Source organism: Danio rerio, chromosome 8 (assembly GCF_049306965.1).
Source record: "Danio rerio strain Tuebingen ecotype United States chromosome 8, GRCz12tu, whole genome shotgun sequence".
In the NCBI taxonomy this organism is placed as follows: Eukaryota; Metazoa; Chordata; class Actinopteri; order Cypriniformes; family Danionidae; genus Danio; species Danio rerio.
The window spans coordinates 61,037,501-61,050,748 of record NC_133183.1 but is presented as its reverse complement, the minus strand read 5'-3'; the positions used below and the strand labels follow the sequence as shown (position 1 = coordinate 61,050,748).

The 13,248-nt window shown below is 34.9% G+C and overlaps 1 protein-coding gene across 3 annotated transcripts in view; it reads left to right on the top strand.

Annotated features, from left to right (window-relative positions):
- Positions 1 to 13,248, top strand: part of bmp1a (bone morphogenetic protein 1a) — a 129,854-nt gene that overhangs the window by 58,539 nt on the left and 58,067 nt on the right. For all 3 annotated transcript variants that reach the window (XR_012383809.1, XM_017357365.4, NM_001040037.1), the window contains 2 exon segments: positions 1,283 to 1,461; positions 7,911 to 8,016. Coding sequence is in view for 2 of the 3 variants with exons in the window: in XM_017357365.4 (XP_017212854.1) it covers positions 1,283 to 1,461; positions 7,911 to 8,016 (285 nt within the window). In the remaining variant the exon portion in view is untranslated.

Here is a 13,248-nt window from a genome sequence, read left to right as displayed (position 1 = left end):
AAAGAGACCAGTTCTTGCAAAAACATGCCACGTGATGCAAGATAAGAGCAGTATTTCACTCGGGTAGAGAATTTAAAGCTTTTTTTGCAATGACTATTACAGGAAACTTTCATACATTGAACATCATTTATTTCATAATTAATATAATTTAGATTTATTTAAAGTAATATTTTTGTTAAGTGATATTTCCTTCTTGTTTGTTGAGTAATATTTCTTTTGGAAAAAAGTGAAGCGCTATGAATACTTTCCAGATGCACTATATTAAATTAAATTAAATTAAATTTAATTTAATTTAATTTAATTTAATTTAATTTAATTTAATTTAATTTAATTTAATTTAATTTAATTTAATTTAATTTAATTTAATTTAATTTAATTCAATTCAATTTAATTCAAATCAATTCAATTCAATTCAACTCTATTCTATTCTATTCTATTCAATTTTATTTTATTTTATTTTATTTTATTTTATTTTATTTTATTTAAAGGAAGAAAAATGCAATTAACGCATGGTGGCTTTTGGATCGTGAGGCGCTCTTTTTTTTTTGAAGGGGATAATACTGAACCACTTTGGACTTTGGCTGAGGGATTTTGGAATCAGGCTGTAACAAAGAAATGTGGAAAAAGTGAAGCGCTATGAATACTTTCCAGATGCACTATATTTAATTTAATTTAATTTAATTTAATTTAATTTAATTTAATTTAATTTAATTTAATTTAATTTAATTTAATTTAATTTAATTTTATTTTATTTTATTTTATTTAATTTTATTTTATTTTATTTTATTTTATTTAATTTTTCTTTATTTTATTTTATTTTATTTTATTTTATAATTAATTATTTTTTTTATTGTTTCAGTTTAATATTTTTTCATTTGAATATTTTTATTTTATTTTATTTAATGTTTTCAATTTAATTAATTTTAATGTACTCAATTTAATTTAATTAGTTTAATTTAATGTGTTCAATTAAATTTTATTATTTAGTTTTATTTATTCAGTTTAATTATATTATTTTGTATTATTTTATTTTATGTAACAAAATCGTTTTAGAGTTATGGTTTTAGTTTTTTTTTTCAAAAGAGACAAGTAAATTAAAGTATTAAATAAAGATTAAATATTAGTTGGACGATATTTACCCTGGTTGACCTAATTAATGAAAGTAGACTAATAAACAGTATTTTTTAATGTTATAAATATTCTGTCATCAATGAAATAATGAATTTTGCACTTGATTGTGTTCTTTGCATATTAACTGTAGTGTTTATTGCGCTGTCCTCAGGTGCTGTTCATACGTGGGCCGCAGAGGAGGGGGTCCGCAGGCCATATCCATCGGGAAAAACTGCGATAAGTTTGGAATTGTGGTGCATGAGCTCGGACACGTGATCGGATTCTGGCATGAGCACACGCGACCCGACAGAGACGAACACGTCAGTATCATACGAGACAACATTCAGCCAGGTAGGAGAAAAAAACTGTAGGGAAAGATCACATGATCTGTGCTCAACCCACATAATAAAACACTAAAGTGTTTATAGTAAATACTCACATTTTACAGCGGTGAAAGTCCTTTTAAAGTCCACATGAACCAGAAGCTGCAACCACTGTGATCATACCAGTCAACATTCGGATCATAAAATCCGGGAGGTTTTCTCTGGGGGTGCGCGCAAAGTGAAGAGCGGGGACGGCCTGGGGGGCGGTGGTGGGTGGTTGGTGCGCACAAACTGAGGAGCGAGGGGAAAGGTGCACGCGAAGTGAAGTGCGGGCAGCGGGTATGAAGATAGTTGCACCTTGGGTTCGGTGCGCATGGGGACTGAACCAAAAAGCTAGCCGGACTGAACCAAAAAGCTTAGAAGGGGGGGTTGGGGAGATTTCCGAGAGATAGGTCTGAAATACGGGAGACTCCTGAGAAAAATGGGACTGTTGGCAGGTAAGATTGTGATGCACTTCATAGAGTAATGGAATATTAAATGAGAATACAGTGGGCGTGGCTTATTTTTTCTACTGCGAGCTGATTGGGTGTAGTTAAGTTGGCATTTCATTCAAAAAGATCTGGGGAGAGTTATTACAGCCTTACAGACTCCTCCTGCTCACCATTTCTGTTTGTTGTCAAAACTGACAGCTGGAGGGGCGCGGTTAAGTATGTTAGCCACGCCCAATACCTTAGACTGACCTAATCTGAGAATTGAACTGAAAACAAACAGCTAGCGCATTTTCAGATTTCAATTAAAGATTACAAGGGCAAACTATTGTTTTTTTTTTCTTAACGACACGCACAGATTGTTCACCACAAAACTAGCAATGTGAGCTAACAAAATCAACATGGTTCGTTTTGATTTCATGTGTACTTTAAGGGAACTTTAATACATTGCTGGGTTGTTTAAATTACTGTAGCAACTATAGAATTACCAAAAACAGATTCATTCAAGTACTTTACTGTAGTATGGTTTAAAAGCTCTACAGCAGTGGTTCTCAAACTGTGGTACGTGTACCAATAGTGGTACGCAGGCTTCCTTCTAGTGGTACGCGGAGGAATGAAATATGTCATGTACATGCTACACACATTTCAAAATTTATCAAAAATTATGATTTTAATATGTCATAAATGACATATAGCCTATATTTCTGATGTAATCTGCCACGTTTTTTAATTGTGTAGAGTTGTAGCTGCTTTACTGGGCGTACTGCGCTACTGTACTTCAATACTTCTCATTTTGGTGGTACTTGGAGAGACAATTTTTTTCTGAGGTGGTACTTGGTGAAAAACGTTTGAGAACCACTGCTCTACAGTATTAACGATAAAAAAAATAAAAATAAAAAAACTCTATTTATCTGCAATTTGCCAACCTTTAACCTCCACAAACAGCTACATTACACAATATACATTAAAGTTAATATTAAAGCAAGCTCCTGAATCAGCTGAAGGGGTCATCACGTCCAGCCAACAAACATTTAGCCCTCTTGATAAGAACGGAGCACATAAGGGTCTTTGACCCAAGAGCTTGTGTTTTCCAAAAGCTCCAACTAAATTGTTTTTCGTGCTCATTATTGGACTTTGATCGATGTTTTTTGTTTTTAGTTTGAAGGACTTAATATGTAATCTAAGGACATCTCGCTGATATTGTACCTGCAGCTTTCAACATCAAAAAATACTCATTCATTCATTTTCTTTTCGGCTTAATCCCTTTATTAATCTGGGGTCACCACAATGGAACGAACCGCCAACTTATCCAGCATGTGTTTTTTATGCAACTCATGCCCTTCCAGCTGTAACCCATCTCTGGGAAACACCCGTACACTCTCATTCACACTCATACACTACGGACAATTTAGCCTACCTAATTCACCTGTACCGCATGTCTTTGGACTTTGGGGGAAACCGGAGCACCCAGAGGAAACCCACTCGAACGCAGGGAGAACATGCAAACTTCACATAGAAACGCCGTCTGACCCAGCCGAGGCTCGAACCAGCGACCTTCTTGCTGTGAAATAAATAAATAGTATATATAAAGAGTTCAGATGCAAAAGCCGCTAAACGCCACTTCCGGCAAAAATGAGCTAATGACATTGAGTAAATGCTTTAGCCACGTAGTGTCAACAAATAGATTTGCTTCTAATCATCTGAATCCCAGCGTTAGCGCATTCAGAAATAACAGTTTGTTTGCGAAACCCGCTAAACGCCTCTTGCTAAAAGCCGCTATATCCCAAGAACCAATCAGAAGGTGCGATTCGAAAATCCAAAAAGAAATTGTTAATACAATGAACAGAAATGGGGAGCAGGAGGTTGTAATCTGTTAAGGCCCGTGCACACAGAGACGTTTTTTTGCTCCTGTTTTCCGTCGACGTTTAACGCCTCGCGACTAAATTACGGGCGTCAATGTGATCATGCACACCAACGCACAAAACGGCAGGCGCAAAAGCTTCATTTAAAAAAAAAAAAACGCCTCATGCTCGTTTTTTTGTTTTGACGCGCCGCGTCAAAATCTTCTCCACCAATCAGATCGGCACTTTTGCTCATGTGCACGGAGCTGCTGAAGTTACAGTAAACAGCACTTGGAGGCGCTCAAGCGCAAAACTGTCAATGCGAGCGCACATTGAAGAAGATGCCGAGAGGCGATATGAACGTGCAGCTGCTTATTAATCTGTTGAACAATAATCATTTCTTCATCGCCAGAGCAAGAGCAGCTACTTGAATCATCCATGCTTGTTCGAGTCACCAGTAAGTTTACCAACAAGCGTGTGAACTTCCTCTCCTCCTCTTCTTCTGTGTTATAAGCGGGTGTCAGAAGCTTAAAGTTGCGTAGCGCCATCTAACGTCAAGGAGTGATTTTGCATACTCTTCCGCTTGACGCCAGTGAAAATCGCTTTGGTTTGAATACGGGAAAACGTCTCGTAAAATGCTGACGATAAACGCAAACGAAAAGCGTCCCGGTGTGTAGGAGCCTTTAGGTTGTAATAACTCTCCAACTCTTTTCCCGATCTTTCATAATAGAATGCCTACTTTACTACATCCAATCAACTCGCAGTAGAAAAAAACAAGCCACGCCCACTGTTTGCCCGTTTAACATTCTGTTTCTCTAGGAACTGCGTCACAATATGAAAAAACAAAAGAAACACTCAGCACATCACATCTTTGCCTCTATGCCTTTGAATAGGAGATATCAAATTCTCCAAAACTTCATATTGTTTATATTGGGAATCACCAATAGCAACAAGGGTGTGAGATATTTTAGACTTGTCCACTTTTGACATCTTCCAGAGGAAGTCAAAAATGCTTCAAAGGGATAGTTCACCCCAAAATGAAAATTGACTCACTGTTAACTTAGCCTCAAGTGGTTCCAAACCTTAATACCTTTCTTTCTTTCTGTTGAACACAAAGGGAGATATTTTGAAGAAAGCTGAAACCCAGTAACCATTGAGTTCCATTGTAGGAAGTCAATGGTTACAGGTTTCCAACATTTTACAAAATATCTTCTTTTGTGTTTAACAAGAAACCCATTACGGTTTGAAACCACCAATTGAGGGTTAGTTTATGTAATGAGTCAATATTCATTTTTGTGAGGTGAAACGTGAGTAAATAATGACCAAGTTTAAATTTGTGGGTGAACTATCCCTTTAAGTGGGAATTCATTCATTTTTCTTCAGCGTAGTCCCTTATTTATCAGGGTTCGCCACAGCGGAATGAACCGCCAACTATTCCAGCATATGTTTTACGCAGGGGATGCCCTTCCGGACACAACCCAGTACTGGAAAGCACCCATACACGCTCGCATTCGCACACACTCAAACACTCTGGCCGATTTAGTTTATTCAATTCACCTATCGCGCATGTGTTTGGACTGTGGGGGAAAACGGGGCACCCATGGAAACCCACACTAACACAGGGACACTAACATGCAAACTCCATACAGAAATGCCAACTGGCCCAGCTGGGACTCGAACCAGTGACCTTCATGCTGTGCTTACCACTGAGCCACCGTGCCGCCCTCAGCGGCCCCTATACTCCTGAAATAGCTCAAGTGTAGCATATTTTGACTGTGGAGCAGCTGCGCCCCGACTGATGTAAAGCCCTGCATTCTTCACACCTTTTAGGCAACATTAATGAACATGAAAGATAGCCTGAAATACTGGCTTATCTGTGGAAATGGATCTTATTATGTCCTCATAGGCTCTGACTAATCCTAATAAAAGCAGATCTGTGCATTTGCATGGAAGAAAGTGTCTGTGGCTTTAGCAGTTCACTCATGATGTAGCCTATAAAATATTGTATTTACGGTGCATCTGGAAAGTATTGATGGCGTTTCACTTTTTCCTTATTTTTTATGTTACAGCCTTTTTCCAGAATGCATTAAATTAGTTTATTTCCTCAACATTCTACACACAATCCCCCATGATGACAATCTGAAGAAAGAGTTTTTAAGATTGTTGCAAATTTATTGAAAATAAAAAAGCTGAAAAATCTCACGTACATCAGTGTTCACAGCCTTTGCTCAATACTTTGTTGATGCTCCTTTGGCAGCGATTACAGCTTCAAGTTTTCTAGAATATGATGCCACAAGCTTGGCACACCCGTCTTTAGGAATTTGTGCCCATTCCTCTTTGCAGCACCTCTTAATCTCTATCAGGTTGGATGGGAAGTGACGGTGTTCAGCCATTTTCAGATCTCTCCTGAAATGTTCAATAGGATTTAGGTCTGGGCTCTGGCTGGACCACTCAAGGATATTCACCCAGTTGTGTGAAGCCGCTCCATTGATATTTTAGGTCATTGTTCTGCTGGAAGATGAACCGTCGCCCCAGTCTGAGGTCAAGAGCACTCTGAAGCAGTTTTTCATTCAGGATGTCTCTGTACATCGCTGCATTCATCTTTCCTTCTATCGTGTAGTTACATTTTTTGAGAGGTGCGTGTCTGCGTCAGCCATGCAATACGCGTGCACTTTACTGAAATTTGCTGACGCAGTACAGTATGTCCTATTGCTGTGCAAAGCAGCCTGGAATACTAGGGAATCTTCCAAGTGCATACTAGACTCAGAGTTCTGTTATTTACTGAATGCTCTCGATATTGTTACGTCCCGACCAGTCCAGGGTTGGTGGGAACAATAACAAGTGTAAATAAACAAATAAATAAACTCAAGTACTCAATTTAGGGTTTTCCCCTTCTCCTGTCCCAACTCACAATGATCACAACGCTTATCAAGTAGTAACACGGTTTGTTGTTTTCTTAGACAACAAAGATAGAAGCATCTCTTCGGAAGGAAATCCAGGCCAAAATAATAAACAAAAAGACAGCTAACTTGCGGGGAAATAATTCTAACTTACCTGCTCAAATAAAAGTACCCCAAATAAAATTACAGCTAACTTCCCTCTCTCCCTCGCTGCCACAAACCAGAAGAAAACGTTTTAAAGGAAATGGCAATTCCCAACCTACCGGTTCTGTTTTTAACCTAAATATTATATATATATATATATATATATATATATATATATATATATATATATATATATATATATTTAATCAGTGAAAAGCAAACAGGCTCAGATTTAACAGCGAGCCGTTTAGAAAACAATTAAATTGTCAGTTAAAGAAATCCATCAATTAACACACCAAGTCAACCAACAATCTGGGGCAGGAGATAGGAGACGCTTGGAAGACAGCGGCGGCAACGACGACGGAGATTTGCGACCTGCACCGAGCAGAAACATCCCTACATTGTTCCTCTCCTCCAGCTTATATACGCTCCCACATGCAACACAGCTGGTCCACAATCAAGCGCAGCTCTAGAGGGAGGGAGAGAGAGAGAGAGAGGGAGAAAGCTGCGCATGCTCCACAGTGCGCAACACAACATCAGCTCCAAATGCATAAACAAAACACAAATCTGTTTATTTATAATATAATATTAATAATAATATTGTTAACGTAACAATATACATTTAGACAAGTTACTTCCAAAATTGTATACGTTATCGAGATGAAGTCAAAAATATTATCCAGCTTGTAATTTTCCCAAATGATGTTTAACAGAGCAAGGAATTTTTCGCAGTATTTCCTATAATATTTTTTCTTCTATTTTAAAAAAAAAAACATTTTAAGTTCAATATTATTAGCCCTCTTAAGCAATTTTTTCAGTCTGACTAAAAATGACTTGCCTAATTAACCTAGTTAAGCCTTTAAATGTCACTTTAAGCTGAATACTAGTATCTTGAAAAAATATCTACTCAAATATTATTTACTGTCATCATGGCAAAGATAAAATAAATCAGTTATCAGAAGTGAGTTATTAAAACTATTATGTTCAGGAATGTGTTGAAAGAAATCAAACAAATGCAGTGTAATAATGGCCAAACCATCAAATAATGATGAAAATATTGCCATAGCCTTCTGTCTCAGTCTTACTTTTGGTTTCTTCTCATAGGACAGGAGTACAACTTCCTGAAGATGGAGCCTGGAGAGGTGGACTCACTCGGAGAGGTTTACGACTTCGACAGCATCATGCACTACGCAAGAAACACCTTCTCCAGGTAAGATCCTGATCTCAGGAGGATTGAATTTATTTATCGCTTGGCTTTCTTCTTTGCAGCATCCTTAATCATATTAAATGCAACACATTCACAGCACATATACAGTTGAAGTCAGAATTATTACCCCTTCTGAATTATAACACCTCTGTTTATAAACGGCGAGAAGTTTACTGTAAACACATTTCTAAACATAATAGCTTTAATAACTCATTTCTAATAAGTGATTTCTTTAATCTTTGCCATGATGACAGCACATAATATTTGACTAGATGTTTTTCAAGATACTCAGCTTAAAGTGACATTAAAAGGCTTAACTAGGTTAATTAGGCAAGTTATTGTATAACAGTGGTTTGTTCTGTCGACAATCCAAAGAAATATTGCTTAAGGGGGCTAAAAATATTGACCTTAATATTTATTTATTTATTTATTTATTTATTTATTATTATTATTATTATTATTATTATTATTGTTATTATTATTATATATTTTTTATATATTTCCCAAATGATGTTTAACAGAGCAAGGAAATTTTCACAGTATGTCTAATAATATTTTTTCTTCTGGAGAAAGTCTTATTTGTTTTATTTCGGCTAGAATAAAAGCAGTTATTAACTTTTTTAAAACAATTTTAAGGTCAATATTGTTAGCCGCCCTAAGCAATATTGTTTTTTGATTGTCTATAGAACAAACCGTTGTTATACAATAACTTGCCTAATTAACCTAGTTACGCCTTTAATCGTCACTTTAAGCTGAATGCTATGTAATCTAATTCCCGCCTAAAGTGTTGTGGTCGCAGATCAAAAAATACAAGTGGCGATGGTGTGATATCAACTTTCTCTTCATCTGATTGGCTAGAGGAGCAATTGTCAATCTCGGCTAGTGGATCAATGATGATGCTGAAGCCCGCCTGTGATTTAAATAAAACTTGAATTGCATGTTTTGAAACGCAAGCGCAAAAGGTTGGAACAAATGCGAAGAGGAAAAACGTAAGCACAAATAATATTCATAAATAAGCAGTTAAACGGATTTTGTCTAAACGTGTTTTCATTTTTGATTTCGGTACGCGATTGTTTCTTATTCTGTGTTTAGTTGTCGCTTCTGCGCATTATAATTTTATACGCGATGTCAATTTTTCAATTTACGCGCATAATTTTTTTAATCTGTGACCACGATACATTTGGCGGCAAATCAAAAAAATATTTCCCGCCGAATGTATCGTGGTCAGGAATTGAAAATAATGTGTGTAAATAGAAACATTGACATAGCGTGTAAAATTATAATGCCCAAAAGTCTAGTAAGCACACAAAATATTCATATATAAGCGGTTGAACGGATTTTGCCTAAACGTGTTTTCATTTTTGATTTCGGTACGCGATTGTTTCTTATTCTGTTTAGTTTTTGCTTCTGCGCATTATAATTTTACACGCGATGTCAATTTTTCAATTTACGCGCATTATTTTTTCAATCTGTGACTGCAATACATTTAGCTGCAAATCAGAAAAATATTTCCCGCCAAATGTATCGTGGTTACGAATTGAAAAAATTGACATAGCGTGTAAAATTATAATGCCCAAAAGTCTAGTAAGCACACAAAATATTTATATATAAGCAGTTTAATGGATTTTGCCTTAACGTGGCTTCATTTTTGATTTCGGTACGCGATTGTTTCTTATTCTGTGTTTAGTTGTCGCTTCTGCGCATTATAATTTTATACGCGATGTCAATTTTTCAATTTACGCGCATTATTTTTTTGACCTGTGACCGCAATACATTTGGCGGCAAATCAAAACAAAATTTCCCGCCAAATGTATCGTGGTCACGAATTGAAAAATCTTGTGCGTTAATCAAAAAATTGACATAGCGTGTAAAATTATAATGCCCAAAAGTCTAGTAAGCACACAAAATATTCATATATAAGCGGTTGAACGGATTTTGCCTAAACGTGTTTTCATTTTTGATTTCGGTACGCGATTGTTTCTTATTCTGTTTAGTTTTTGCTTCTGCGCATTATAATTTTATACGCGATGTCAATTTTTAAATTTACGCACATTATTTTTTCGATCTGTGACCGCAATACATTTGGTGGCAAATCAAAAAAACATTTCCCGCCAAATGTATTGTGGTCACGGATTAAAAAAATCATGTGCGTTAATCAAAAACTTGACATAGCGTGTAAAATTATAATGCCCAAAAGTCTAGTAAGTAGTAAGTAAGTAAATGGATTTTGTCTAAACGTCTTTTCATTTTTGATTTCGGTACGTGATTGTTTCTTATTCTGTTTAGTTTTCGCTTAAACCCATTATAATTTTACAAGCGATGTGAATTTTTTTAATTTATACGCATTATTTTTTCAATCTGTGACCGCAATACAATACGCAATACTATACGCAAATCAGAAAAACATTTCCCGCCAAATGTACCGTGGTCACTGATTGAAAAATAATGTGCGTAAATCGAAAAATTTACATAGCGTGTAAAATTATAATGCCCAAAAGTCTAGTTTTATTAAGTTTGATTTAATAGAATACTAGTATGTTGAAAAATATCTAGTCAAATATTATGCACTGTCATCATGGCAAAGATGAAAGAAATTAAAACTGTTATGATTAGAAATGTGTTGAAAAAATCTTCTCTCCGTTAAACAGAAATTGGGGAAAAAGATATACAGGGGTTGGCTGATAATTCTGACTTCAACTGTGTCTCTGATTCACAATAAATGTAGACATCGGCCTCTAGTGTATTTGTTATCAGAAACGTGCAATGACATGTACACGGAGCAATGTATTCTTCTAAATGCGGAGGCACGTATCTCCAGCTAGATGTTTGTTCTTGTCCGTGTCTCAGGGTGACCCGTGAGTGTTCTGGCATCAGCAGATCTGTGATGAACTTTACCGTCTGAATCTGAGAGTCTTTCTCCGCTTACACTTTTACTGCTGAGCTTGCACAATGCCGCTCTTTTGCTTTTCGCTCTCGTCACTTGTTCACTGAGCAACCCGAGCCTGTGTGGTTTGGTGTGGAAAGACATCTTCTGACTTCAGTTCAGTTTGATAAGCTCATCTCTCAATGTCAGATTAATGGAATTAGCTTTGGTTTGTCCGCTGTGGGTGAAAAGAAGGACAAATCTCGCAAGTATGACTTTGCTTCGTGGCAGCTTCCATTTGAAAGTTTGGGATGGGAAAGATTTTTTATTTCTGTTTTACCAACGCTGTGCTCATTTGATCAAATGATCAACATATATGAGTACACCCCCACAAATCTCTCTTTCAAATGATTATTTTCTATAGGAAGCTTTACAATATTTGTGCATATACATTAGATTAGTCAGTATTAAAGGCAATCTGGAGCTAATCTAACAAAATAATGTATGATGACAGTCCAAAAATAGTACACCCAAATTTTTGTTAGAGAAAAATATTAAAGTAAAATATTTAAAAACAGCAAAATTCAAGAGAAACAAAACAAATGTATAAACTTTAAAATCTTTTTTTTTCTGATATTTTGCATGATTTTAAATGTATTATCTTTTTTTTTTTAAAGATAATAAAATATATTTCTAAAGTTTGGTAACTGAAATATTATTTGAATAAATATATTAGTTTAATAAGTCTGTTCTGTTCAAATACACCAAAATATATGAACTATATTCACTGAGAAATGGATTAAAATATTCATTTTTAAAATGGGGTGAACATATTATATAATATGTTATTATATTATGTTTTTCCTACAGTTAAGATGCATAAAGCACAGTTTGTTTCATATCTTTATTCTATTGTATTTATTTCTCTTTCCTTTGCAGGGTGGAAAAAACTGTACATATACAGTTGAAGCCAGAATTATTAGCCCTCTTGAATATTAGCCCCAATTTCTGTTTAATGGGAAGAAGATTTCTGAACATAATAGTTTTAATAACTCATTTCTAATAGCTGATTTATTTGATCTTTGTCATAATGACAGCATAATATTTGACTAGATATCTTTCAAAATAAATGCATTCAGATGTAAAGTGCGATTTAAAGGCTTAACTAGTGTAATTAGGCAGGTCATTGTAGAACAGTAGTTTCTTCTGCAGACAATCAAAAAATATGTTGCTTGAGGGGGCTAATATAGACTTTAAAATGGGTTTCAAAATATTTAAACCTGCTTTTATTCCAGCCAAAATAAAAATAGAAAAAGCCTTTCTCCAGAAGAAAAAATATTAGAGGAAATACTGTTAAAATTCCTTGCTCTGTTAAGCATAATTTGGGAAATATTTATTTGTAAAAAAATTCTCAGGAGCGCTAATAATTTTGACTTTAACAGTAATCGTTTTGAATAATCGTGATTACAATTATGACCAAAATAATCGTGATTATGATTTTTCCCAAAATCGAGCAGCCCTAATATATATATACATATATACATATTTACATATGTACATATATATATATAAATTATTAGACCCCTTGTTTATTTTTCCCCCAATTTCTTTTTAACGAAGGGAAGGTTTCTTCAATACACTTCTAATCATAATAGTTTTAATAACTCATTTCTAATAACTGATTTATTTAATCTTTGCCATGATGACAGTAAATAATATTTGACTACATATTTTTCAAGACACTTCTATACAGCTTAAAGTGACATTTAAAGGCTTAACTGGGTTAATTAGGTTAACTAGGCAGGTTAGGGTAATTAGGCAAGTTATTGTATAATGATGGTTCGTTCTGTAGACTATCGGGAAAAAATTTAGCTTAAAGGGGTTAATAATTTTGACCTTAAAATGGTGTTTTAAAAATTAAAAACGGCTTTTATTCTAGCCGAAATAAAACAAATAAGACTTTCACCAGAAGAAAAAATATTATCAGACTTGCTGTGAAAATTTCCTTGCTCTGGTAAACATCATTTTGAAAAAGTTTTATATATATATATATATATAACTTTTTTTTTACTCTATATCATAAGTATATTAATAATATTATCAATATTAAATCACTGATAGTCACACAGAGGCAAAATCTCTAAAGTTTGACCCACAGAATAATATTAATAAAGTTGAACATGGTTTTGGAGATTAGGCTTTATTCAGCTTTCCCACAGATTTAAAATGGTCTTAAATAACCTTATGTCAAAGACCTGTGAGTTTTTTCAGGTTTTTGAGACATTAAAGAACAGAAAAGAGAAGTGCAGTTTGTGTAGCACTTGTATTTAAGCACGGCACTTGATTTTTAACATGAGTAAATGAGATTTAAA